This window comes from Leuciscus leuciscus, assembly GCF_965113295.1.
Source record: "Leuciscus leuciscus genome assembly, chromosome: 10".
Lineage (NCBI taxonomy): Eukaryota > Metazoa > Chordata > Actinopteri > Cypriniformes > Leuciscidae > Leuciscus > Leuciscus leuciscus.
This window is the reverse complement of record NC_138734.1, coordinates 3,534,180-3,560,830: the sequence shown is the minus strand read 5'-3', so window position 1 is coordinate 3,560,830 and position 26,651 is coordinate 3,534,180. Positions and strand designations below refer to the sequence as shown.

Below are 26,651 nucleotides of genomic sequence, written 5' to 3'. Positions count from 1 at the left end.
TCGCTTCAACTAGCCGTTATTAGATTCTGCTCAGGTGTCTTCGCTTGCTCGCCATTCCTCTCCACGGACGGGATACGTGCGATATTTTCCTCAGGTGAGCCTAATAAGCCCTGAGTCTCCTCCAGCACTGACGACGTCAACGCCAGAGTTATGCCACCGGCAGCTTTCGCGCTTGGCTAGGTGCCTCCATGTGCATGGTTCCCCCTCCGGGCGACCCCCACATGTGTATTTCCACTGTATTTCCACTTTGGCAAGCCACCTTGTCACCCCTGGGGTTGAAATATTCCACCTGCGGCTGGACACCCCAGTGTTTCTCCATATGCAGCCCCTCGGGGTCATATGTGTATTCCAAGTCCACCCCTTCGGGTTGGGCATGATTGCATATTTCCACTGAGATATGCTTCCCAGTGTACCTTGGTATTCCTGTGTTAAGTAGGAGTCCTTCGTCCGTGCCAGTCTCACGACAGGGAGCTCAGACTACGCAGGGCACTGGAAGACAGTCGAGAGGTGGCGTGATTACACTGGGAACCCCATTCGTCGTCATCCGACGTAACTCGGAGTGACTACGAAAGGGAACGTCTCGGTTACGTATGTAACCCTCGTTCCCTGAGTAGGGAACGGAGACGTTACATCTCCCTGCCACTTCCGCTGTACCGCTGGAACGCCTGAGTTCAGTCTCGGCTCCTCAGCGAAGACATATCTGCATGTTGCCAGCGTACTTCCTTATATACCCCCAGGGTGGGGCGGAGTTACGCAATGCAAATTCCGCAGACCCATGGCATTTCCTTGCCATAGGCTCGTTTTATATACTCGAAGATGATAGGCTTTCTAAGCGAAACCCCATTCGTCGTCATCCGACGTAACGTCTCCGTTCCCTACTCAGGGAACGAGGGTTACATACGTAACCGAGACGTTACTCTATGCATGAGACATCCATACGCAGATTTCTCCTTTAACAGTTTTGCTACATTTCAAAAAGCTAAAAGATGCTTGTCAGCCAGAGGAAAACTGCATTGCTCAGTGGTTGCGCTTTCATAACCCAGGAGACAAAAAGGAGTTCACTTATGCTTCATTTGAGGCTCAACTTTGTCTCAGATGTTTTTCCTAAAATAAAAATCTGAATACACATAAAGAAAATAAACATTAATAAATCAATTGTTGATATACTGTAAGACCGTAGAGCTAAACATCAAAATGTGAAACATACAGTCAGATTGTTTGGATATTTTTGATATCATAAAGAAATTTATGACATTTGATTTCAGACACTTTTTTTTTAGATCTAATTTGCTCTTAATTTAATCTCATTGCAGTCTAAGAAACCATTTAAGTATTAACAGGATCTCATTTGAAATGTTCAACAGTGAAGGATATGATTCTCCCCGGCTTGGACTGACCTGCTGTGTAAAGGAGTGTGTACTGGCCACGTTGAGTCTGGAAGGTTTTGGTGCTGGAGAGTTTGGTTTCTCCAGAAGATGATGAAGACTCCAGTCTGCTTCGCTCTGATTCAATGTATTTCAGTATAGCACTCGTGATCTTCTCTCCACCAGTTCCACTGGACAGCGCTCTCTTCAACAGGACTGACTCGGCCTCTTTTAAGCTGCAACACAAAGCAAAATAAAAAACCTATGGATGATGAGAAAGCCCTTTAAAGGTGCCCTAGAATGTGAAATTGAATTTATCTTGGCATAGTTAAATAACAAGAGTTCAGTACATGGACATGACATACAGTGAGTCTCAAACACCATAGTTTTCTCTTTCTTATTTAAATCTCGTTTTTGAAAAACACCCCTGAAAAACAGGCGAATCTCCACATAACACCAACTGTGACGCAACAGTTGGGATCATTAATATGTACGCCTCCAAAAATTTGCATATGCAAGCCCATGCTCAGTGCCAGGCGAAACTGCACAGCCAAATCATCAGAAGTTCTGCAGGTGAAGAAACAAGCAGGAGGAGGATCATAGGGAAAATGGCAGATCTATCTATAATCTATCTATATATAATCGGATACCGCTACAGTTTAATTCGAAGTTGTTAGTTGCTCTGCCCATTTCACCGCGGACTTTTTTTCTAACCTGGAACAATATCAAGCAGCCAGGCTTCTCTCGGCGTCTCATACTGACGAAGGGGGCAATTTCAACTAACGTTATATTCCCGCAAGCGGTAAGTAGTGATTTTACTAACGGTAATTTACACTGTGTTATTTAGATCCAGCGCGATATTGTTTTTTTACTCGAGAGACATTGTGGCTTGCAAACGAGCGAACGAAGCATGGCAGTTGCTCAGTGTTTGGATGTACAAATGAACACAAACATATATTTTTTAGCTCCTTCATCCGAGCCTCTGGAGAACCAGTGGGTTATGTGAATTTCTGATGTGTAATTGTTCAAATTCAGACAGATAATCTTTCTCTCAAAGTCGTTCAACACTATTTATGCATCAGTAAATCGCGTTGCAGTGATAAGATCTTCATTCACGCAATCAACAGACTGTCATCTGCTCAATGCTCACTGCAACCTTTTATGTGATGGGAATAGATCTAAATACTTAAAAAACTTCCCACGATTTATTAATCCCGATAGCTGTAATAGTAAAAACGTATAAAAGCTGTAATAGTAAAAGTTTTCCTGATAGCTCTACATTTAATGCCAGATATTTCATATGCAAGCATGTCAGCCAATCACAGCAGAGGGCGTTTACACTGAAGTCTCACAGCAGACACGCCCCTTCAAACTGAGTGTTCAAATCAAAGGATAAAATCAGGCTAGGAAATATGCCTTTTATTTCTAAATTATAACAAATTTTGATCTAAAAAACAAACTAACATTATAAGGGCACACTAGGAAACATTATAAAATAATAAAATAATCCATTCTAGGGCACCTTTAAAATGCAAAAATAAATCCACAGTTAAAAGTTCAGAAGAAATAAAAGCAGCACTAGTAAAAACACCCTCTGTACAAACTAGAATAAGTATAGACAGTTATAGACATTTTAAAGAAATATATTGCAATTGTGGAGGGTGCTCTGGGAGTATGGGGTCCGGGGCCCTCTGTTAGGGGCTGTCCAGTCCCTGTACGACCGGAGCTGGAGCTTGGTTCGCATTGCCGGACGAATTTTGTGCGTTGGTGTAATGTAAATCATCTTATCGTAAATGTATCAAAAACGAAGGAAATGATAATAGATCCAAAAAGATTAGGTGATTATAGCCCAGTTATCATCTATGATAATATCATTGAGCAGGTGGATACCTATAAGTATCTAGGTGTGGTCATTGATCGGTCATTTACTTGGAAAGCCCACATTGATTATATCTGTTCAAAATTTCAACAACGCTTGTATTTTTTGAGACGACTTAGGCTGTTTGGTGTAAATCAGAGAATTATGCAATTATTCTATTACGCTGTTTTAGGTAGTCTTTTGAATTATGGGATGCAAACTTGGTATGGCAATCTTTCGGTCCAATTAAAATCACAGCTTGCTCGTCTTGTGAAAATTGCAATGAAAGTTATGGGTGTAAGAGAGTACTCATCACTTCAATCAATTTACGAATCGTTGATTTTTAAAAATGCACAGACAATAGTAAGTGATTCAAGCCATGTTTTATTCCCAGAGTATCAGCTTCTGCCATCAGGGAGACGGTATAGAGTCCCATTGTGTAAGAGCAACCGTTACAAAAAGTCATTTATTCCTGTATCTATTAATATGTTAAATAGCAAGATGTAGTAACGTAGTCGTGTTGAAATGTAGTGTAAATTCATTATTGGATTCATTTTCAATTTGCCTATATGGTGGGAAGAGGGACTGTAGTGTAAATTCATTATTGGATCCATTTTCAATTTGCCTATATGGTGGGAAGAGGGACCGTTGATGCTGTTAATATTTGTAGCTTTTTATTGGTTGTGTGTGTATATGTGTATGTATGTATGTATATGTTGTGTATCAATGCAGCTTTGAGTCCAAGACAAATTTCCTTAAAAAGGACAATAAAGTATACAAACAAACAAACAAACAAACAAGTCAGACTTGTTCCCGGTGCAGGTTGGACTCCGGCAGGGCTGACCTTTGTCGCCGGTTCTGTTCATAATTTTTATGGACAGAATTTCTAGGCGCAGCCAGGGGCCAGAGGGTGTCCGGTTTGGGGACCACACGATTTCGTCTCTGCTTTTTGCGGATGATGTTGTCATGTTGGCCTCATCAGACCAGGACCTGCAGCGTGCACTGGGACGGTTTGCAGCCGAGTGTGAAGCGGCTGGGATGAGAATCAGCGCCTCCAAGTCCGAGGCCATGGTTCTCAGTCGGAAAAGGGTGGCTTGCTTACTTCAGGTTGGTAGAGAGTTCCTGCCTCAAATGGAGGAGTTCAAGTATCTTGTGGTCTTGTACACAAGGGAAGGATAGAACGGGAGATAAACAGATGGATCGGTGCAGCTTCTGCAGTAATGCGGTCGATGTACCGGTCTGTCGTGGTGAAGAAGGAGCTGAGCTGCAAGGCAAAGCTCTCGATTTACCGGTCGATCTATGTTCCTACTCTCACCTACTCTATACACACAGTTCATGACTGAAAGGACAAGATCCTGGATACAGGCAGCCGAAATGAGCTTTATCCGCAGAGTGACTGGGCGCTCCCTTAGAGATGAGAAGCTCGGTCACTCGGGAGGAGCTCAGAGTAGAGCCGCTGTTCCTCCACATCGAGAGGAGCCAGCTCAGGTGGCTCGGGCATCTATTCCGGATGCCTCCTGGACGCCTTCCCAGGGAGGTGATTTGGGAGTGTCCCACCGGGAGGAGACCCCAGGGGAAGACTTAGGACACGCTGTGGGGATTATGTCTCCCCGCTGGCCTGGGAACACCTCGGAATTCCTCTGGAAGAGCTGGAGGAAGTGTCTAGGGAGAGGGAAGTCTGGGTGTCTCTGCTTAGACTGCTGCCCCCATGACACGGCCCCGGATAATCGGAAGAAGATGGATGGAGATGGATATATTGCAATACTTATAAAGATCAAAGTATGTATTTTTTATGTAAATGTAAATAATTTCCAGCGAACAACATAATCAAGCATCACAAACTAAGGTGTCTTGTACAGTATGGCTGTATAAATGTCAACTATTCTACTTTATTTAAGAATGTGAGTAACCAGACAGTTTTAGATACCATTGACTTCCATAGTAGGAAAAAAATATACTATGGAAGTCAATGGTCTCTAAAACTGTCTGGTTACTGACATTATTCTAGATATCTTCCTTTCTGTTCAGCAAAAGAAAGAAATGAATACAGGTTTGAAACAACATGAGGGTGAGTATATGATGACAGAATTTTCATTTTTCGGTGGAGTATCCCTTTAATGGTCCACTAAAATAATGAAAAGAACTCCACAGCCAACAGAGAGACGTTACCAAATTTATTCTTGCATTGGTTTCCTGTACAATTGTGTGCCCAAGCAGATGCACATGTGGAAAACCTTTTTGGCATGGACTTTTGAGCATGAGCTCATTTTCCCAAACAGAGATAATTTACAGTGAAAACAAGCTGACGTGAGTTTAGGTCAACAGCAAACAGCCTATAAAACATGCATATGGCCATTTCCATTTTACATGCAACCTTCCCAACTCTGCATGTGTTATACACACACTCACTCAACATAAACACCCTAGGCGCCATAGGAGACGATTTGAGAGAGGACTCATTCACAGAAAACCATGATATAGAACAACTGGATAGGTCCTAATACAGAGCCCTGTGGTACTCCTAGATTTGCACTGAGCTCCAGCAAATTGAACCATAATGATAATCAGTCACATACTCTATTTTTCAAATGTAGACAATGTCTCTGAATCAAAAAATGAAATTAGTTCATCCAAGTGCAATATTCTTTTTGGATTGTCAACAAAAGAACCACGTCATATTTCTGTTTTTGTGGTGCACTAATATTTACATTCTTTAATTTATTTTATGCTATAGAAAAATCCCTTAAACAGCTAACAAACTTGGGACATTTCCTATAAACCCCATTGTGATGATTTACTACCTTTTAGACAACATTTCAGACAAAGAGGTTTCTAAAATACATATGTAGAGCACATTCCTTTCATAGCGGACAAATGTAAGCATTCATATCTTACTTGAAAAGCCATGGAAATAAAAGCAGAACTTGCTTGCTTTAGCAATTCTGGGTTTAGTTGCCAGGCCTCGGGACTTTCAAACACTGAGGACTTATCTGACAAATCTAGTTCACACATTGAATGTGATATAAAAACTGTTGAAAGATGGGGAAATTGCAGGGCTGTCAGCACAGAGTGTGTATGCAACATTGGCCCATCAGGTAGATCATTGAAAATGACCCATAATGGAGTCTTTCAATAGTCTATTGTGCGAGAACTGTTTCCACAGGGCAGGCCCTTCCTTCCCAAGCTTAGGTTCACCAGAGGACTTGCTCAACAGTCTGAGAGGGTCTAATTGACCTAAAAAAAAGGCAGTAAATCTCTCAAACTAGGACACAAAACCAAACTGTAAATTAAGTTGCCAAAATACAGATTTAGTTTTTTTTGATAAATAAAAAATTGAGGGTTTAACTCTTGCAAGTGAAAACAATAAAGCATCGGTATAGTAATTTTACACTTAACATACTTATTTTGAAATAATTTTCCTTTTTTATTTTACAGTGTTTGTTTTACAATAGTAATATATTCCTGTTTTAGAGATTATTATTAGTATTATTATATAATCCCACTCAGCTATCAGGCCTGAAGAATCTCAGATAGCAGAGTTTTAGTTAAGACAATAGATTATGGTCAATGAATTTAGATACTGTTCAAATGTTTTGTCCTTAATGTTGTGGCAAATATTTTCCCTGTGGTATTGAAAATGGTATTAGATACCGATAATATAAAGGGATTTTCCCAAAGTTAAAGTCCCCTGTAGTCAATCATTTTATCCCTTAAAACTCATCTTTGATCACCAAAATGACATATTTTTCCGTATAAATTTTTTCGTATATGCTGTTCTATGAATATGCAAATGAGCCCCGCCTCCCCTCACTCACTCACTCAGCTCAGAGATCCACTGGTTGACGATCACACGTTGATCTGATTGGTTACAAGGTAGTTTGTGACGTCAGAAACACCAGTGATTTCAAACCGTGTTTTTGAGACTGTCTTTGGTTCACTGCAGTTTTAAGGAGAAAATACTCAGCAATGGTGTCGACTTATGAATTTACACATGGTTTGTCTTGAAGCATATTAAAAACACCACATAGACACATAAACATCATTAAAAACTTGATTTTCACTACAGGGGGACTTTAAAAATTCCAGATTCCAGTACTATTAATTATATTGTTAAATAAGTTCTAATTTAACTGTATTGGAGGAAAACTAGTGTCTTAAAATAGATTATTCTCTGACAGGCAATATTATCATGCAAACTGAAATCGCCACAAGATTTCCCACACAATTCAAACACTTTTCAACACATTTTGTGTGTTTGTTTATTATTACTTTGGATAATTCACCAACAAACTGTTGTTGTTTTGTGGATCTCCTTGTGAAAACCCTCACATTACACAATAAGCTAAACACTTTTCTTGTCTTTTATTCACCATAAAAACATCTAAATCAAGATGTTGCAAGATGAGACCTTGGTGTGTCATAAACTATTTCTTAACCATGACCGCATATACACTTTCGTGAGTAAATATATTCCATCTTGAATATCAAAGCTCTGATCAGAGTCTTCCAACAAGGGCAAGACTTCTTAACTTTATGGCATTCGTTGCTCCATCAATCTGAGATCAGATGAGGTGTGGCTCTCCAATCATAACACTTTTCTTCACAACCTTTAGTTCTTTTGCATCCTCTGTCATCTGAATACAATATAAAAGAAGCATCTGCCCATGGGTCAGCCAGTTAAAATACATATGTCAGTTTGAGAGTGAGCAGTACATCTTCTACTCCACATTATCCACCTTGGAAAAACATTAGGTGAGATTAGAGATAGCGTTATTTTTCATTTCAGGGTGGAGAGCGAGCTGTGAGAAGATAAGGGTTACTTAAGGTCTCTGTATAAAGAAAGAAAGTATATACGTAACATCAGTGTATACAGACGTAACAGCTGTTTACCACATGGATGGATTTACAATCCTTTAGTAAACAAGAAGAATCCTTCAAGAAGATTTAAGTACTGAAGTATTCTTCCCACTTACTACACTTACTTTTCATAGTCGTTACTTCACACAGTCTTGTGCTGGCAGTGAGTGAAGTAGAGTCGGATGGCTATATGAATTTGGAGTATGAGAGCGCCTCCTGTAGGCAAATCCGAGTAACACACACAATTTGTTTCTTTTGAGAAAAGATTGTCCACAAACTGGAATAAAAAATCCACTTGAAACCATTCTTTAAATTAAAAGTGATGTTTAGACCAACTATTTGCTATCTATATTATATCCTTCTCTTGCTTTATTTTTTGTCTGTTTGTTAATTTATGTGCTTGATATTTTAAATGGCATACTTAATTAGCTGTTTTATGTATATTTTCAACATTGAGTAAGATATGGTGGAAAAAGTGATTTGATTGCAGTACCTTTATCTGTATTTTTAGTCAAAACACATACGGTTAACTGTAATTTTTCCACTTTGTGGCAGCAAATCTTAAACGATTGTTTTATAAACACTTAAAGGCACACTATGTCATTTTTTCCATTTAACAAAATGTTTACACCTAGTAATTTTGATAAGTTTAAAATGAAAGACTCCAGACATGACAAGCTGAGTTGAAAAAAACCTCCAATAACACTGTTATACCGGTTGTTTAGGAAGAGCCAGTTATATATAAACAAGAAATATCTTCAATAAAATATGACAATCTGCAATCTGCATGCATACAGTATATATGCAGTATGAGAGCGCCTCCTGTAGGCAAATCCCAAACAACGCTGCATGAAATACTGTATGCCATAATGCAACATGCTCAGCATGACTTTCCATTACCAGTGTAAGCTAGCAGCACTTTCTGACTAATATAGCCACTTTACAAACCACTATAGTGTACAGCACATCACTTCTGAAGCGTTCACTCACCTGGGCGGCTGCCAGCGTAATGAGTGCATCTTTCTTGCATCTGGGCTGGAGGCAGATGTGGAGATGTTGCTGTGGATGGTGGTGGATACAGGCGTTGCCATGGTAACTGTTGCCGTGGTGTATGAGTGTTCGATGGGACCAGGCTGTGCCTCAAACCAGGTGCTGGAGGTCGGGCTGACGTTAGCATGTTCACAGCGATGGCCGTGGAAGCCTGGACGACACTGACAGATGTTCGCCCGGCGACACACTGCTTTATTATGGCAGCGCGGATGACATCTTGCTAGTGGGAGAACAACAAAGAAACAATTTTTCCATTCTATTAATGGTTTTCCACTACTTTGCATAGCATTTAAAGCTATATTATTTTCCTGATCAAATTTTTGGGGATGTTTTTTTTTTTTTTTTGGGGCACAACACATTTCCAGTTGAAGTATTTTGAGTTGCACTGGCCCTTTAAAAGCACATGGGTCAAGGGGTGAGCTATTAGCTGGTAAATCTAGCTACATAAGGATTAGGAAGGTGTGGATTATAATTGTAAACTGAGGGACTGGATTAATTGTGCGTATGAGCTCAGGCGCTGCCTCAACATGGCATTCAAAGGTTTGGCCTACTTACAGGAAAAGATTGTTATAATGTTCAGGCATCCAAATAAACAGACATAAAGTACATTTTTACTGCTGTTAGTAAGATGCATGAACGTAATATACATAAAAATCTATAACATATTATATAACCCACATGAGCCTAATAAAATCAATCAATAAAACATAGAAAGACGCAAACAGTTTTTCAAATAACACACTGGAACGATGAACACTGTGCACAGAGCAAATTCAGAACAGATTTTAATCTCCAACCTGAATTTATGAGCATTAATTGAAAACTGAATATGGACTCAATTCAGTAACACAAAACTTTTTCATGAAATGCCTGTCAGATGGGAACGCACAGGCTGAGGGGTCTTCATCAATAATCATCTGCTCAAAACTGAACGCATGACATAAAACACGTAATAATAACAGCATATTTCATTGAAACAGAGTCAGAATCAGAATTGGCTGACTGTAAATGTCAATGTTAAATCTCATAAAACTGCAAGCTTTGTTTTGTGACTTCATGCGTTCTGATTCTCAACCAGGGGGTCTGGATGCAGGATGAAGCCATTATTTGTATTAAAGTTTTATTATATTTCTGTTCAAATTATCACACACACACACACACACACACACACACACACACACACACACACACACACACACACACACACACACACACACACACACACTACAAATATAACTAATTAATAAAATATATATTTTTATAATAAATATATATATACAAGATTTAACAAATTTTTTAAGCCAGTTAAAGGTAATTTAAATTGAAATGTTTTAAACATCCAAGTTGATTGTATGTATATATACATATAGTACAATCAACTTGGATGTTTGAAACATTTTTAAATTTAAATTACCTTAAACTGGCTTAAAAGATTATATAAAACCTTGTATAACTTATCATTAAATTGCTTAACTTATTTTGATGAGTTAAAACAATGTAAAAACACATGTTGTCACAGCTTATTAATCCTATAATTATTTACAAGTGTACATAAAAAAAAAAAAATATATATATATATATTAATACAATCTGACTTTATTAAAATCATAAAAAAACGATGTAGACTGAACAAAAATTCCCTCAATAACTATTTTAAATTTTTTTAAACTTCTGGAATCATAAAAAGAACTGTGGTTAATTAACTTAATAATATATTACATTTTAATATTTATTTAGTAATGTATTACAGTTCATATATTATATACTAAAGATAGTTCTGTTAATATTTTATATCGGGCCTATGAATATTGTGTTGTGCAGGGGGGGGTTTGAGAATCAGTGGTTTAGTACATGTTTCCGCTTCTGGTCATGAAGTTGTCCAGCTCGCAGCTGTCCTGACACTTCAGTTCACTGCCTCAGAATCACACAAATGAAGAGGATTTGAGCCAGATGCAACACTGCCAGCTGTAGAAGTGTCTCTTTCTAAGAACATAATAGAAATGTATAAAAGCATCTGAATGGCCCTGAAAAGATACTCACGTTTTGTGCACTGCTTGGTCTTGGGGTTGACTAGCCATGAATAACAGCACCTGGTGCCACAGACGTTGGGCCTGGAGGAAAGCGGACAGAGATCAAGAGTGTCAGAGACGGAGAGATCAAGGGTGACAAGAACAAAAATAAAAAAGTAAAGATCACCACATGCCACAATGCACAAGCATAGAGTCTGCTTGTCTTTAAAATACAAGTGAAAATTGTTTTCACTTGCATTTCACCTTTCCAGGCTCCATGCCAAATCAATCTGTCCGGCATAATCACATTTTAACCACTTCTGAAAGCACGATTTTAAAAGACTTACAATCCGTGGCCCTGGGCCCCTTAAGATGCATTGGACTGAGTGAATAGCCTTGGGTTTAAGCTGACCCTTCACCCCGTGTTGTATTCAGCTTGGACAAATAGCGGCGATGAATAAAAATGAAGGGGGGAGCGAGTTTGTTATAGACGCCCCCCTCGTCGGGCCTCCGTCCTCCCGGTGCCCATACACATGAGAAATATTGTTTTTCCCACAGTGGCGTTGGCTGTCCCGACTGGTGGGTAAACTTTGCTGGATTAGGAGTCTTCTTCAGGCTCCTGGGCCGCATCTGTTTATATAGCTGCGTTTGCGAGAGAAGGCAATTAGCACACTAACACAAGCCCATCCTGAACGCTTGCTTTAAGAGCGCAGAAACACGACCCTCCCGTAGCGTCGGCTGGGATCAGCTAATTAGTTACAGTATGTGCCTTTATTGTGTGGCTTCTGTTGGAACTCGGGATGATGTGCAGCGTAAGCCGATGGAGACAGAGCTGGCATGGGCCATCCCGGATACGTGGAGGTCAGGATGACCTTTAACCTTCGGAGAGGGATCAAAGCTAACTCAGCGCACACAGACTTTGAGATTTAACTACAATCACTAAATAAAGCCATTTTGATCAATGTGTGAGCTGTAAACTTCTCTGCTGATGTTATGCTGCCTGCAACATTTTTTTATTTTTTTTATTTATGAATGAAAATTAATTTGTGAAACAATACAAAATGGCACATTTAAAAATGTCTTTCTCTTCTGGACAACAGGAAAAAATGCATCCATAAAGGGATAGTTCATGCAAAATTGAAAATTAGCCCCATGTCAATTAAAAACTCATATGGCGTTTTGAAGAATTCTTCTGATTGTTTGTTTGTTTGCTTTTGCATGAATTTACAATGAAAGATCTGAAGCTTTCAAGCATCAAAAAGAATGCAAAAATAATAGGTATCAGTCAATATGACTTTAGCGCTGTATTCCACCAAGTTTTGTGTGTTGAACAGACCAAATTTTAAGTTGTTTTTCAATTAAAAACTTGAATCCACCCGTCTTCAGCGTGTTCATGTAATAATCAATAACATCCAAATAATTTTTTAGTCAAATCTTTTCAATAAATCAATAGATTCAGTTCACAATTCAGTTCAGAATGATTTTTTCATTAATCGACTGATTCGACTCACTGACTCAATGATTCTCAATGACTCACGAGTACGAGTTGAATGAACCGCATGAAGCTTTTATTTCGCTAGCGTGAGTTTTTGAAGGCTTGTGCTCATTGTAGCGTATGAAAGAGTAAATAGTACAATCTTCTTTGTAAAAGAGAAAGCTATACTGCTTTGGAGCAACTTGACGTGAGTAAATGATGACATTGTTTTGATTTTTGGCTGAACTATCCCTTCAAACTGAAGCTGTGCTGAGATGTCTCATAACACTGAGACCTTTTACCATCCGTCTGTCTGTCTGATCTCTAAATAAAGGCCTCGACGCTTCATTTGGGCCCCTATTAGACCCAAATAGGGAAGTTTCTGCAATGACAGAATGGAAAGTTGCCATCGACTTCTGTACCCAGTTTGGGTTTTAATGTGGAGTCGACACCTAAACGATACATTCCCAATGAGACGTGAGAGATGTTTACAGAGCTGAGAATATCCCATTACTGCAAGACCTGATAGTTATCAAAGATGTCTGTGTTTATTCTGTTCACATGGCTACGGCAGACAACTTTTTCATATATTTAAAAAAGAAACAAAACAATTTGGACATGTTAAAGGAATTGTTCACCAAAAAAGAAAGTTCTGTCATTATTTACTCCCTTATGTTGTTCCAGAGATGCTCTTTTTCACACAATGAATGTGGATCGATCTGAACTAGAAACAGCTGTGATCAACATTCACTTTCATTGTATGGAAAAGAGCAGCTTGGACATTCTGCTAAATATCTCTTTTTGTGTTCCACAGTAGAACAAAAGTCGGAAACACTTCACGTAAAGCCTTTATATATAATGCATTATAAAAGAATATTAATAATGCACCTTATACAGTACATTCTATGATCTCATAATTAATTGTAACCACATTATAATACTTATTGAACACAACATTAGTAAGTATAATGCAAACGCATGACAAACAACCAATTTCAGATCTGCTAATATTATAATGCATTTTAATTTTGGTTACAATTATGTACAAAAAGATATAATGCATTATTATAATATTCATTATGAATATCTTTATAATGCATTATACTTAAAGGCGTTAAGCCTCATACGGGTGAGTAAATGATGACAGAGCTGTCATTTTTTGTGAAAACGTAAAATCATCAAATTTTGAAGGAGGATTAGGCTGGCTTTTGGATATCATGTAAAGAATAAAACATCTGTTCTTTACCAGCTGCATTTGCACCCACATGTGTCTCATTCCCTCGGCCTACAGGCCGTCCATCAGCTCTGTGTTTTCTCTGTGTGAGCAGAACGCAAAGAAACAAGGCAGTGAGCAAAACGTTACATCTTCCAAACGAGCAAACCTCTGCACCTCCAACACTACTGGGAGCACAGGCCGTAAAATAAAGATTACAAATGAACCTTTTATATTTCAAAAATGTTATTTACTTTTGTGCAAAAAAAAAAAAAAAGGTTTATGGTTTTCTTCTTGGCCCCGGCTCTTTTTTCCAGCACCTCGTAACAGAGAGCCACGGAGAAGCTTCAATAAAAGCTCAACAGCGGTCCTCAAGGTCAAACATGTGGGTTAACTGCAGGATCGTCACAAAGCTCCCACTTTGCTTGGCACCTCCATCAAAAAAGGAGGAAATAATCATGTTTTTGTCTCCCTCTGAGATCTCGAGGTGTGAAAGGCTCTGTTGATGCGCTCTGAAATGAAGCTATGCGCTTGGCCTTCATGAGCTCTGAACTGTTGAACCTGCAGTCGGCCTGTTAGCATTACTCCACAACATCACCCTCCTTCTCCAGCAAGCAATTTTACATTTAAAAGACGTCTAATAGCCGTCCGAACACAGCCCTGACGTCTATGGGCTAAAACAAGGCAAAGTTTGGGCTGTCAGTGAAAATTTAACAGACATCTAAACATCACCCATGAACAGGCTACACACAGAACATGTCAAAGAAATGAAACCAAACACCTTGTAATCACTGTTGACTTTGCTTACATGATGGAATATCATACATCTCGCAATAACCCAAATTCAAGGTTATTTTGGCTAGAAGTGGGTTACTCATAGCCGGACTATGGGAGCTTTTGCACCGGAGGAACCTTTTCATAGTTCCTAGAACTATTGGCGGAAGATCCCAGATTTTGGCGTGTTCGCACCGCAGGAACTAGGAACGATTTTAGTTCTAGGAACTCCTTTAGGAGGAACATATTTGCTCGTACTCCAGAGTCGGTCTAAACCAGCACTATAGGAATTACCAGTGACGTTAGTGTTCGCGGATTGGCCGAACGCACACGAAACACCAGCACCTAATATGCTAATACCTTTACACGGAAAATGCTCAGGCTCTGGCGTTCTCAGTGCTGTCAAAATAAAAGTCACAACAAGTGCGGCTTATGTCACTTCAGAGTTCGTACTGCCGGCGCGAATGCAACGTGGAAAATGTTCCTAAGGGAACCATTCGTTTTCAGGGAACCACCCCGGTGGTTATTCCTAGAACTACCCGGTGAGAAAGCCCCTTACATCGGGTCTATAGTTAACTGAGATGGCAGCTATTGCTTCCTTGCTGGTTCTTCTTCCAGGGCTCTGAAATAAACACTACCATGTTCCCCCTCCGCCAAACCCCATTGCCCCGGGATGGACGTGTTTCCAGTCACTGTCCTCGGCTGACCTGAAAGCACGATGAAGTCCAGAGGAGGTGGGATTGTTACAGAAGAGCAGTAGTGCATCCTTGGTGAACTCTTACAAAGGTTCAGTGGCGTTTTGGCTCCCTCAAAATGAATATGAATAGAAGGGTAAGTAATTTCCTGCTCTGTTATGGCTTACAAAGACCAGTCACTAAGTCTCCAACTTTTCAGGATAATCAGGAATTCCTCTCATTGCTTGAAGGATCAACACTTCCGGAGTGAGTCTCGAGAAACATCTGACTGACTGTTACAAATGTGAACAAAAGACAGGCCAGTGTTTTCATGTCATTCTGGTTCTATAAAGAACTTTGATTGAAGTAAAGTCTCACTGGGCCTGTAAACTGGGCAGAGAGAAAACCACGACGGTCTCAGTGCCAGGTCAAGATGAGGGTGAGGTGAGGGAAACAACATGTTACTCCTTTACAAGCAATAGTATAACAGAAGAAAATAAAATCTAATACCAAGTGCATTATTATTTCATTATTTGGAGTTATGGTCCATCTTTACAAGCTTCATAATGTGAACGGTACCTTTGATTTTGAAGCACAAAAAAGTGCATCCATCCATCATAAAAGTATTCCATACGACTCCAGTGGTTAATACAAGCCTTCTGAAGCGAAGCGGTGCGTTTTTATAAGAAAAATATCCATATTTATAACTTATATATACTATAATCACTGGTTTCCAGAAACGTCTGTACGCAAGTCTAGTTCCGGCTGAAGAGTGACCTCTGACCTGACGCATGACGTATTGACGAACGCGGAAGCACAAAGGATTGAGAAAAACAAAACACTGCATGAATTAGAAGTCTAAAATGAGATTTTTTAAAGAGAAATGTGGGATGAGCTTGAGTTTGTTGCAAAGCCCTGTTTGTTTGAACCGCGAGAGGCGTCTACTCTCACCTGAGCTTACGCCGTCGGGTCAGAGGTCACTCTTCTGACTCGCGAATGGCCGTTACCAGTTTATAAAAGTTAGAAATATGGATGTTTTCATGCAAAAAAGCAAGGCTTCACTTCAGAAGGCCTTTATTAACTTTAGTAATGGATTACTTTTATGATGGATGGATGAGCTTTTTTGGAGCCTCCAAAACTCAGGCTCTATTCACTCCCATTATAAAGGTTTAGGTCCCATAATGGCTCGAGGGTGAGTAAATTAACGAATAGACCTAATTTCAGTTTTGAAATTTACTGAAAATTATTCGTTAATGAATAATTAGATGCCAATAAATAACCTTTAGTTTGAAGAGTGTGAATTTACATTTAAAAGCAATACTGTATATATATATATATATATATATATATATATATATATATATATATATGTATATATATATATATATATATATATATATATATGCTAATTATAGGCTAATAGAGGTCTATTTAGTTTCCACACTGTTGTTTAAGGTCACATATTCACATGCATTCAATCATTTAACCACAATATATCACCACAAACATGTCATGTAAAGACTTTCGAGTTGACTTCAATTAAGACACTCACCCTTTTACATCTATCTGTATTCTCGTTGAGTTGCTCTGATGTCGGTGTCTCTGCGGTTTGCTCCTGCTTTGTGGAGGATGGATGAGATCATGAGACATCTGAGGAGACCTGATGATCTGATGACTGACCGAGGAGGAGTTTGCGATCGCCAGGGAAAGAAATGACATGCAAAATGACAGTCTCCATAGTTCTGACATCGTTATTCCGACCTAGTGAGTTGCAACTGATTCGTTTTGCTCTGAAAGTAAGTAAATGACTCCAGCACAGTGCTCCGTCAACGCTGATGGCCCTCATTCATTGTGAAGCTGAAGTGATTCTCTCCATCCAGACGCGCTGCTGACCGCACACTGACTCACATCAATGAAAGAGATGCGTGAACAAACTTTGGGCCAATCAGAGTGAAGTCTGTTTTGCAGCCAGGAGACACAGCCAATCAGAGCTCAGACTGAAGCAGCAGTGCGGGAGTGTGGCAGATAGATAAACACTTACAAACCATGCGTAAAAAAAAATTAAAAAAGATACTACAACACGCTTTTAATTATTTATTTACATAATTAAAAAACAATATTTACAAATATTACAACAAAATTGGTACACATGCTGCATGCTCAAAAGCTTATGTAAAATAAATGCCTTTATATGGTTGTCCACAATAAAGATACTTTTAGGCTACATCACGGAATTCAAGTTTGTGCTTGAATTTTTCCCTCCAAAATGATGTCACTTCCTAGAAAATGATGTCATTAAGGTCTTTATTATTTAGATTAACATGAATAAAGGAAAAAAGGAAACAACTGTAATATTTCCTGATTTAATTTTAGAAGAAAGTGCCTTTAGAATAATATGGTAAAGTTCACTTTGTTAAATTAAAATACACTCCTATGTTTGCATAAGGAACCTATAGCTATATAACCTATAGCTGATATGATTTCTATCCAAGAAAAAACAAAAACACTATGATCAGCCTAAACTTCATTTACTTTGTCAGTCACAACTATGCATCCAAACACTTTAATAAAAAAAGGCAAATAAAACACAAAGCTCTGCATGGGAAATACGATCATCACCGAAGCAAACACACTGTCCAGGGCAGTCAGGACGTCCAGATGTCTGAAGGTTAGTGGTGGGGTGTAATGCACTTCTCTTCACACATGGGTGTAAATACACCAACACCACCACTAGAAGACTGAGGATGAGCAGAGACCCCAATAATGCAGAATATACCCTGTGACCTCATGAACGTCTGTTCCTGTGACAGAGCAAATATTCCCGTCTTCATACCATGCATCAGGTTCCCAACAGGGAAAGTCCCAAAGTTTTTTGTTTTTGTTTTTCAGTGATGTCACAGAACAAGCATTTTGGTTCCCCAAATAACCTTCCAGTCAACAGTTCTTAAAATAAAAAAGGTTGTGTGTGTGTGAAGAACATTTGATTTGTCTAAAGAACCTTTAGTGGTTCCATGGATTTTAAAGGTTCTTCATGGAACTTTCGAAGGGAAAAGAATAACCTTTATTATTAAAAGATTACTCTGACTCAGTTTCTGTAGATCAAGCATTATAGCATGAAATGATCTGTCTATTAAATATTCCATTCAGTTTTGAATTGACTGCCCTGAAATATATGACACAAAATTATTTGACTGACACAAAAAGTGTCAATTTATATATTACATAATATATTTGTTAAAATTCATAAATTCATTCTTTAATTTAGATTATCACTAATAATATTTAAGCGTGCAAACACTTTAATAAATATTCCAGCTCTTCATTTACAAGAGACCCCGATTATATTTGTGCTGTTGTGCTTCATATTCACTAGATGGCACTAACAATCAAAGTTAATGTTTCACTAGACAGAACAGGAAAGAAAGAAAGAAAGAAAGAAAGAAAGAAAGAAAGAAAGAAAGAAAGAAAGAAAGAAAGAAAGAAAGAAAGAAAGAAAGAAAGAAAGAAAGAAAGAAAGAAACTGAATCATAAAATAGAATAGAACTTATCCTTTATTGTTGTCACATGACATAAATCTACTGATATTACATTAATCAAACTATATAGATTTATATAGTCATATATGGCAGTCTCAGTTCTATTTAAAATAACTTAATTCAAAGCATATTGTACTTCACTGTACACAGCAAATCTCTGGTGGAACTACAAGAAAGCCAGCCTTCAAAAACTACAAGTGGCTTATAATGATGCACTAAGACTATTGTTAAAAAAGCCGAGATGGACTAGTGCCAGTGACATGTTTGTGTCTGCTGGAGTTAACACACTGAAGGCTGTTTTGAGAAACACAATGTATAATTTCATTTGTCGACTTAATGAGTCTGGAAATAGTGTCATCATGATATTGACTAACACTGAATATAGCGCCATACGCTACACATCTAAACTTTGGAGACACTGGTATGACTGTCTTCTGAAAGGATAGAATCTTTTTTTTTTTTTTTATATATGTATTTAATGTGATGTGTTTTAATTTTGTGCCGTCTGTTGTTTTCTATGAAGTATGGACCATGACTCTCTGCAATAAAAGTCTATCTATCTATCTATACATTTTGATGAACTGATGGCAAATTCAAATGGATTCAGTCCCACACATAGGTAAAAGAATATGCTAATAAATCATAAAATAGTTATAAATGTTTCCTGATGAGATGAGTTATCCTCCAATTTGTATTGGACACACACACACACACACACACACACACACACACACACACACACACACACACACACACACACACACATGTTATTTGACCTAAATCACGTCCTCCTGACCCATAGTTCTCCTATCTGTTACACTCTTATGTGTTTCCGCTCTTCAGTGACTCTCGACTGCACGTCTCATTCATGTTTCTTCTTCAGTGTCTGTACGACTGCATGTCTCTTCTTTATAAAGTCCTCTCAGAGAGGATCCGATCACACTTCAGATAATGGACTGGAGAGATCAGTCTGAGAGAGCAGAACGATACGCTTTCCTCACTCAATGCAGACATGAAGACTGATGGAGGAACAAGTCATTTATCTTCATTACAGCAAGAAGGATTATGATGGACGAGTTTGATGGAGCGATAGTATTCTTGCCCTTTGGAAAAGCATTGAATTGTCCTCAAGAGCTCATAATGACAGTGAAGTTATAAGTACTACTTATATATGTGTATGCAAGCGTTTCATATGTGTGTGCGTGAATGAAGTTTGATTTAAGCACTAAAAGGCTCCTCATATATAAGACTTTCTTTGTGAAAAAGAAGTGTACTTTTTATATACTTTAAAGTGTGAACTGAACGTAATGTTTTTGCATGTTATTTAGAATTAAATGGAAAAAAATTATTATAGTTTACATTCATATTAAAGGCAATTCGTTTTTTAACTTAAGTGTACTTAAGTGTCCATTTTCCAACTTATATTTACTTTAGACGAATATACTTAAGTGTTACTTATTGTTACAAAATAAATAATAAAATATGTTTTTCGACCCACGTAAGGACTTTATAAAAGTGTACTTAAGTGTAATTAATAAATAATAAAATATGATTTTATTTTTACATTAAATTTTAAATGTTTTTGACCCACTTGTACTTCAGTACATCTTTATACAATTTCATAATTACTTCTGTTAAACTAAACATTATTTCTATTAAAACTTCTAATGTTATTACATATTTGTAATGATAAAGATGCAATTCAGTACATTTACAATATATTAACTTTAATTGTAATATCGAAAACGCACTGCAGTTAAAAATGTGCTTTAGTATGTTGGTCAACACATCATCATAAGTGTACTACTTTAAAGCACGAGAAAAGAAGATTATAACATGATTTAAAATGTACTTTAAAAGTTTTGATTTTGCATTATTACATAATGTGCTTAAGTGTGCTATACTAATCGTGAGAGAGTATCTCTTTAAGTGCACTTTTTATTTAATTAATATAAGCAATTAAATTTTTTTTTTTAAATAAACCGTTCAGATTTGAAGTTCACTGCAAGTGCACATACAGCACAATTAAGCGCACTTGATTTCCACAAGGGCCGGGTGTTTTCTGGCCCCGAGACCCCTCGTAACACCATCTGCTCTCTCAGACCTTCGGGACTTCTGAAGGAGAGTTTAATTCCTGCTTCCAGTGCAGAAAGCTTGAGCCCTGTAGCCCAGGCTGTGCTTCAACACAAGAGACTTTCCTCTGATAAAGCCTGACACAGAAATAATTGCACAAGGCCTCAGAGAGCCGGGGAGAAGAGGAGCGAGGCGCCAAATAGGTCTGAAATGTTATAATGGGCAATTACAGTAGAGTTGCCACTTTGCACTTACCTGGACACGTTCCTAATGAGCACTAGAAGCACTCTAGAAGTAATTAGAGGTCAGAGGTCAGTGTTATATAACCCAGGGGTCAGTAGAGGACAGGACGAAGACAGATGGAGGTAGACCATAAGGAAAAATTTAACTCAAATGCTGCAACTACACCTTTTTTAATGTAGTTTTTCCAGAGAACCAACACACACACACACACACACACACACACACACACACACACACACACACACACACACACACACACACACACACACACACACACACACACACACACACACACACACACACACACACACACACACACACACACACACACACACACACACAAAAGTCTCTAGTTTTTAGGTCTAATATTGTTAAATGCAATGACAATAAAGGCAATAATAGTACATTTGGGTACATTTACATTCATGAATGTTAATTAATGTTCACTGTCCCTTTAAAAAAAAAAAGGAAGATTGATCATCTGAAATTGTTACTGTAAAAATAGTCAGTGCACCACAATAATAAGTTGAAATAAGTGTATTTGCATTCACCAATAAGGACAATTATTTTATTATCTGTTTAATTCTATTAATATATACATTTCTCTCATCAGTATCAGTTATAATGAGAACTGACTGAAGCTGCTGTCAGATGGCAGAGACACATAATCATTTTGAATTTATATAAATACACATTTGTCTATGAGACCATGAGAAAGAATTCCAAGTTTATATGATTAGTTCTTTTATATCATTGCATTATTTGCTCTACCGATTTGTTTCTAACACTGAATCGTTGAAGAACGAAACACAGAGACAGTGTGTTCTGCTGTTGTGTATTCTGTCTGAAATTCCACTCTGTTACTTAATATGATAATCAATATTAAATGAAATTTTACTTAATAGTAACTTGTTTATTGAACTTTCGTAAAAAAAAGCAATATCATTCTGTGTTCTTGTTGTCAGAAACTGTGCAAGCAGTCGTGAGGTTAGTTACATATAGGCTTGGACACACACACACACACACACACACACACACACACACACACACACACACACACACACACACACACACACACACACACACACACACACACACACACACACACACACACACACACACACACACACACACACACACACACACACTCACGCGTGGGAAATGCTTTGGGACACTTTTTGCTTGTTTAAATGCTTGTCTTGAACTGATATTGCTGTGTGTGTGTGTGTGTGTGTGTGTGTGTGTGTGTGTGTGTGTGTGTGTGTGTGTGTGTGTGTGTGTGTGTGTGTGTGTGTGTGTGTGTGTGTGTGTGTGTGTGTGTGTGTGTGTGTGATTGGATTAAACATAATGCGTCTGCATAATACTGTTGAATTACATAACAGCACAATCTCATTATGGAAATTACAGTTTCAATTTCATGAAGAAAATGTGTGTGTTGCTTGCTCATACTAACACTCAGAGATCCAGGAATCGTATTTTCCTTAATGTGCTTTTCACATTTAGCTTCAGGGAATTTCTTGCTTCTGTAATGAAGGAAAAGGACTTGCAGTTATTTTAGGCAGTGAAAGATGCATGTGCTATAGTGTGTGTGTGTGTGTGTGTGTGTGTGTGTGTGTGTTGTCAGGGTGCCCTTGTGTTGTAAAGGGTTGTCATGTCATTAGTTAAGGATGTGGAAATCATAGGCTGTCTTAGAGAGAATATAAGAGAAAGTGACAAATGTACAAAAACGATATCCTTAGTGTGACATCAGGGTTATTTTATTTAAAGCTGCAGTTCGTAACTTTTTTGGGTCAATTAATTTTTGAGCAAATACATAACCAGCCAGTGTTCAAAACTCTCTGCTTGCCGTAGCTCGATTCACAACGGTAAGCTTGTAATAATGTTTTTAACTCCAGTGGTACTGGTGGATTTCCGCGGGAAATTCTAGCATGTGTTTGCGTCATTACGTCACATCTATACACATAAAGAAGAGTCTCGGCTAGTCGGCTATGAGTGTGAGGATGCTGGAGATTTATAGCTTTTTCTCACAGCACTTGATATAATTAAACTTATCAATTTGATGGCGGATCCAGAAAGGTTCAAACAACAATCACCAGTGACAACTGGTTTAAATTAGTTGTACAATGCAAAAGACTTCGGACAAAAGACAAAAAGACTTTGGCCACCAAAAAAAAAAGAGACTGCAACCGGCCCATGCAAAAACAAGGACAAAAATTGGAAGGGCATTAAATTATGAAGGTAAAACAATAGCAAAACTCGAGAGCACGTAGATGTGAATTTAAGAACTTGTACAATAAATATTCGTACTTGTACGTGAACATTTACACTTACCGCTCCAATGTGAAGACCTGTAAAATAAAAATCTGCAGTTGAATGTTGAAATTTGCACTCTTTTTTTTTCTTTCTATTTGTGTCTGTCGTATTTCTGTGAATGACATTTTACACATTTGTGTCTACTTGTCTGCAGCTTCAGATTCAGAATACAGGTTTGTGACTATTGTCTGCGAGTGCAAATGTCAACTTTCATTATTTTACAGGTTTTCACATTGGAGCGGTGAGTGTAAATGTTCACGTGCAAGTACGAATATTTATTGCACAAGTTCTCAAATTCTACTCTTCCCTTGCTACTCTTTTACCTTCATATTAAATGTAGTCACGCAATGCTGATGTTGTTAACATTAACAATTTGAGAACAAAGTATAATTTGCACGGTTTGACATGATATTATAAGCGATCGTTAGATTTAACGTGTAATCGGCGTGATTTACTGCAATACTTTTTTTCCCTTAGTTGGTCAGAACAGAAGTGGATGTTACTTGTTTAGACGACATTTTCCGGTGAAAATTCTTACGTTGGTCAAACTTCCAAAAAGTAGAATCTGTGATTGCGAATGACAGTATCCATAACTCCAGTGCGGTGATTGACAGCTGCACATTCTCCTCAAAACACTGGATTCATCCGCGCTGTGCCGAGCCGAGGCACAACCCACGTAAAGTGGATAATTCCGCGAATAACTGCAATTGCAGATTTCGAACAGAGATGGCGACAAAGAGGAGAATCTACGGACTGCAGCTTTAAAAAAAGCAATACTAATAGTTTGCTCCTTGTCAAAGTAAAGATTTTCTGTTGTGCTTGTGTCTCACATCAGTATAAAAGATTCATTCTAGATGAATAATTTTTTTTGAAGAGAACAGTTTTTTTTTTTTACTCTTGTGTATTTTGAAAAATCTATTCTACTTTTTTCCCATGATCATCTGGCTTTAGTGTGTAATGTTGCTGTTTGAGCACAAAGTCCCTCCAGCGGGAGTTCTTCTCTATATCAGTGTCAGTGTTTCTGAACTCCTGAAACGCCTCCATTGTAGTCTTGAGTTTCTTCCGGGAACGAACACGTCACAATATTCCTCATTTAAATAATTAATGCGCAGAATAAAGGGGCGGGGCCTGGTTGAGTTAGTAGTGTGTTAAACTGGCGGTTATGGTAAGAGGCGGGACATTTCCCAAACACACTGGAAGCGCTCGACTAATCACAACACACTGCTCCAGCCGACCAATCAGAGCACAGTGTGCTTTTCAGAAGGAGGGGCTTCATAGAGACAGGAAGTAAACAGAGCGTTACTGACAGACTGGGAAGAGAGGAGCCGCAACAATGGAGAATATGAGGAAAATAATCAACATTCATGCATGAAAAACTCGTGGAGCCCAAAAACAAAATCAAGACTTTGAAAAAAGGGCATAATAGGTCCTCTTTAAAGCTGTTATGTGTTTCTATAGCCGTATCCATACAATTCCTTTAAACAGATCCAAACAGAAAGGAGTATCAATAATTCAGGAGCGAGAGCCCTGTAAACACAACAGGATCTTCACACCGTCGCTGTGAGGAGCCTCTCTGTGCCCTGCTGTACCTGCGCTGTGTCTGCTGTGGTTTGGGCTGATACAGCAGCGAGATGCTCCATTAAAAACAGATAAACACGAGTCCCCTCTCGTCCCATGGATCCACTCGTACTACAGAACAAACCCCTTTGGTTTTCTTGGGAGTTCGTGGAAAGGACAGCCAACATTCTGTCTCGAAATGACAGAGGCCATGCTGAAATATTTATACATGCCTTTATACTTTAAAGATTTAGATCTGTAGCTGACAGATGTTTAACAGCTTTAAAAGATACGGGACTATGAGAATATGGAGATATTCATTTCGAACCCTTAAACATCCACAGCCTAAATTCAGTAAAACTCAAAACTGAAAAAATGCATTATTCTAAAGCACATACACTTTCCACGAATAGATTACAAAAGATAGATTGACAGACAGACTGATTGATTGATTGATTGATAGTTAACTAATTTCTATTTAATTTATTTGTGCTCAAAAACATAAGAAATTTCAATTGGAATGTCGAAGTAATATTTAAAAGTAATATCAACTGATGTGAAAAATGTAAACATTTTGTAATATTTGCGTTGTTATATTGTTGTTATGTGGGTTATTTCCTTGAGGAGGCACTGCCCGGATGTGAGATGAGTGTGGCTCCAGCCTCCTCCTACATGCACTATAAGATGACATGCGTAGGCAAACGCCACTGACTGTCCATGAAGAGAGCAGATGGCATGTGTTTCACTGCAGGCGTTCAGCTCCCAGTGGTGCCACTCACTCGCTCTCCACCTCCACTTATTTAACTGTTTCTCTCCATCATCTTCCCATCCAAATGAGCAAATAGGGAGACAGGGAATCTCTTTTTTATGGCATCATTTTGGCAGTGCATTATTATTATTTTTTACTGTGGTATCAGAGAGCAGCAGAATATGCCAGGGGTCTTCAGAGCTTTTGTTACTGCTGAAAACCACTGACATTTCTAGGAATTCCCTTATAATAAACACTGTTGGTTCAGATGGAGTTTGTACTGTTGAAATAAATCACTAAAGTCATGCAGCATGAAACCGAAGTTCTGATAATCTTTTCGTTGCTACTGTGTAGTTGTGGCTACATTATAGTTAAAGTCCCCCTGTGGTTAAAATCAAGCTTTTAATGTTGTTTATGTGTATGGTGTTTTCAATATGCTTTAAGACAAACCATGTGTAAATTCATAAGTCGACACCATTGCTGAGTAGGGGTGTCGAAATTAATTGTTTCTACGATGCATCGCGATGCAGACGAGGACGATTCGGTATCGGTTCAGTAATAGACAATAACCGATTATAATGTACTGACGCTTTTCTGACGTCATTTGTCGCGTACGTGCTTTGTCGCGGTAGCATTCAGTGGCAGAGGGAGGCGAGACGCGAGTGCGAGAGAATTAAAAATGCTCCAACTACTTTAAAGGCCTACAATAGTTTAAAATCGCGTGAATGTTTAAACTGGTAAGACTTAAAAAGACGTGCAAATGGTAAACTTTAGTTACTCATGATGCAATGCTGTCCCGATTATGCAAGTGACAATTCCATCTATCCCGACTTCCGAAACGCGAGAGTGTATTATCGCCGCCTGCAACGATTACCTTGTTCAACCCATTTTGAGAGACGAGAGATAGA

At 38.4% G+C, this 26,651-nt stretch overlaps 1 protein-coding gene across 1 annotated transcript; it reads right to left on the bottom strand.

Annotated features, from left to right (window-relative positions):
• Nucleotides 1-1,344: 1,344 nt before the first annotated feature.
• LOC309508209 (uncharacterized protein) lies at nucleotides 1,345-17,160 on the bottom strand (the record flags this gene model as incomplete). Its single annotated transcript, XM_082182728.1, has 4 exons — nucleotides 16,826-17,160; nucleotides 11,170-11,240; nucleotides 9,070-9,349; nucleotides 1,345-1,600 (listed from the first exon to the last, which is right to left on the bottom strand). The coding sequence occupies exons 1-4, from the start codon at nucleotides 17,020-17,022 to the stop codon at nucleotides 1,345-1,347; spliced, it is 804 nt and encodes a 267-aa protein (XP_082038854.1). The 5' UTR covers nucleotides 17,023-17,160.
• Between the last annotated feature and the right edge of the window lie 9,491 nt (nucleotides 17,161-26,651).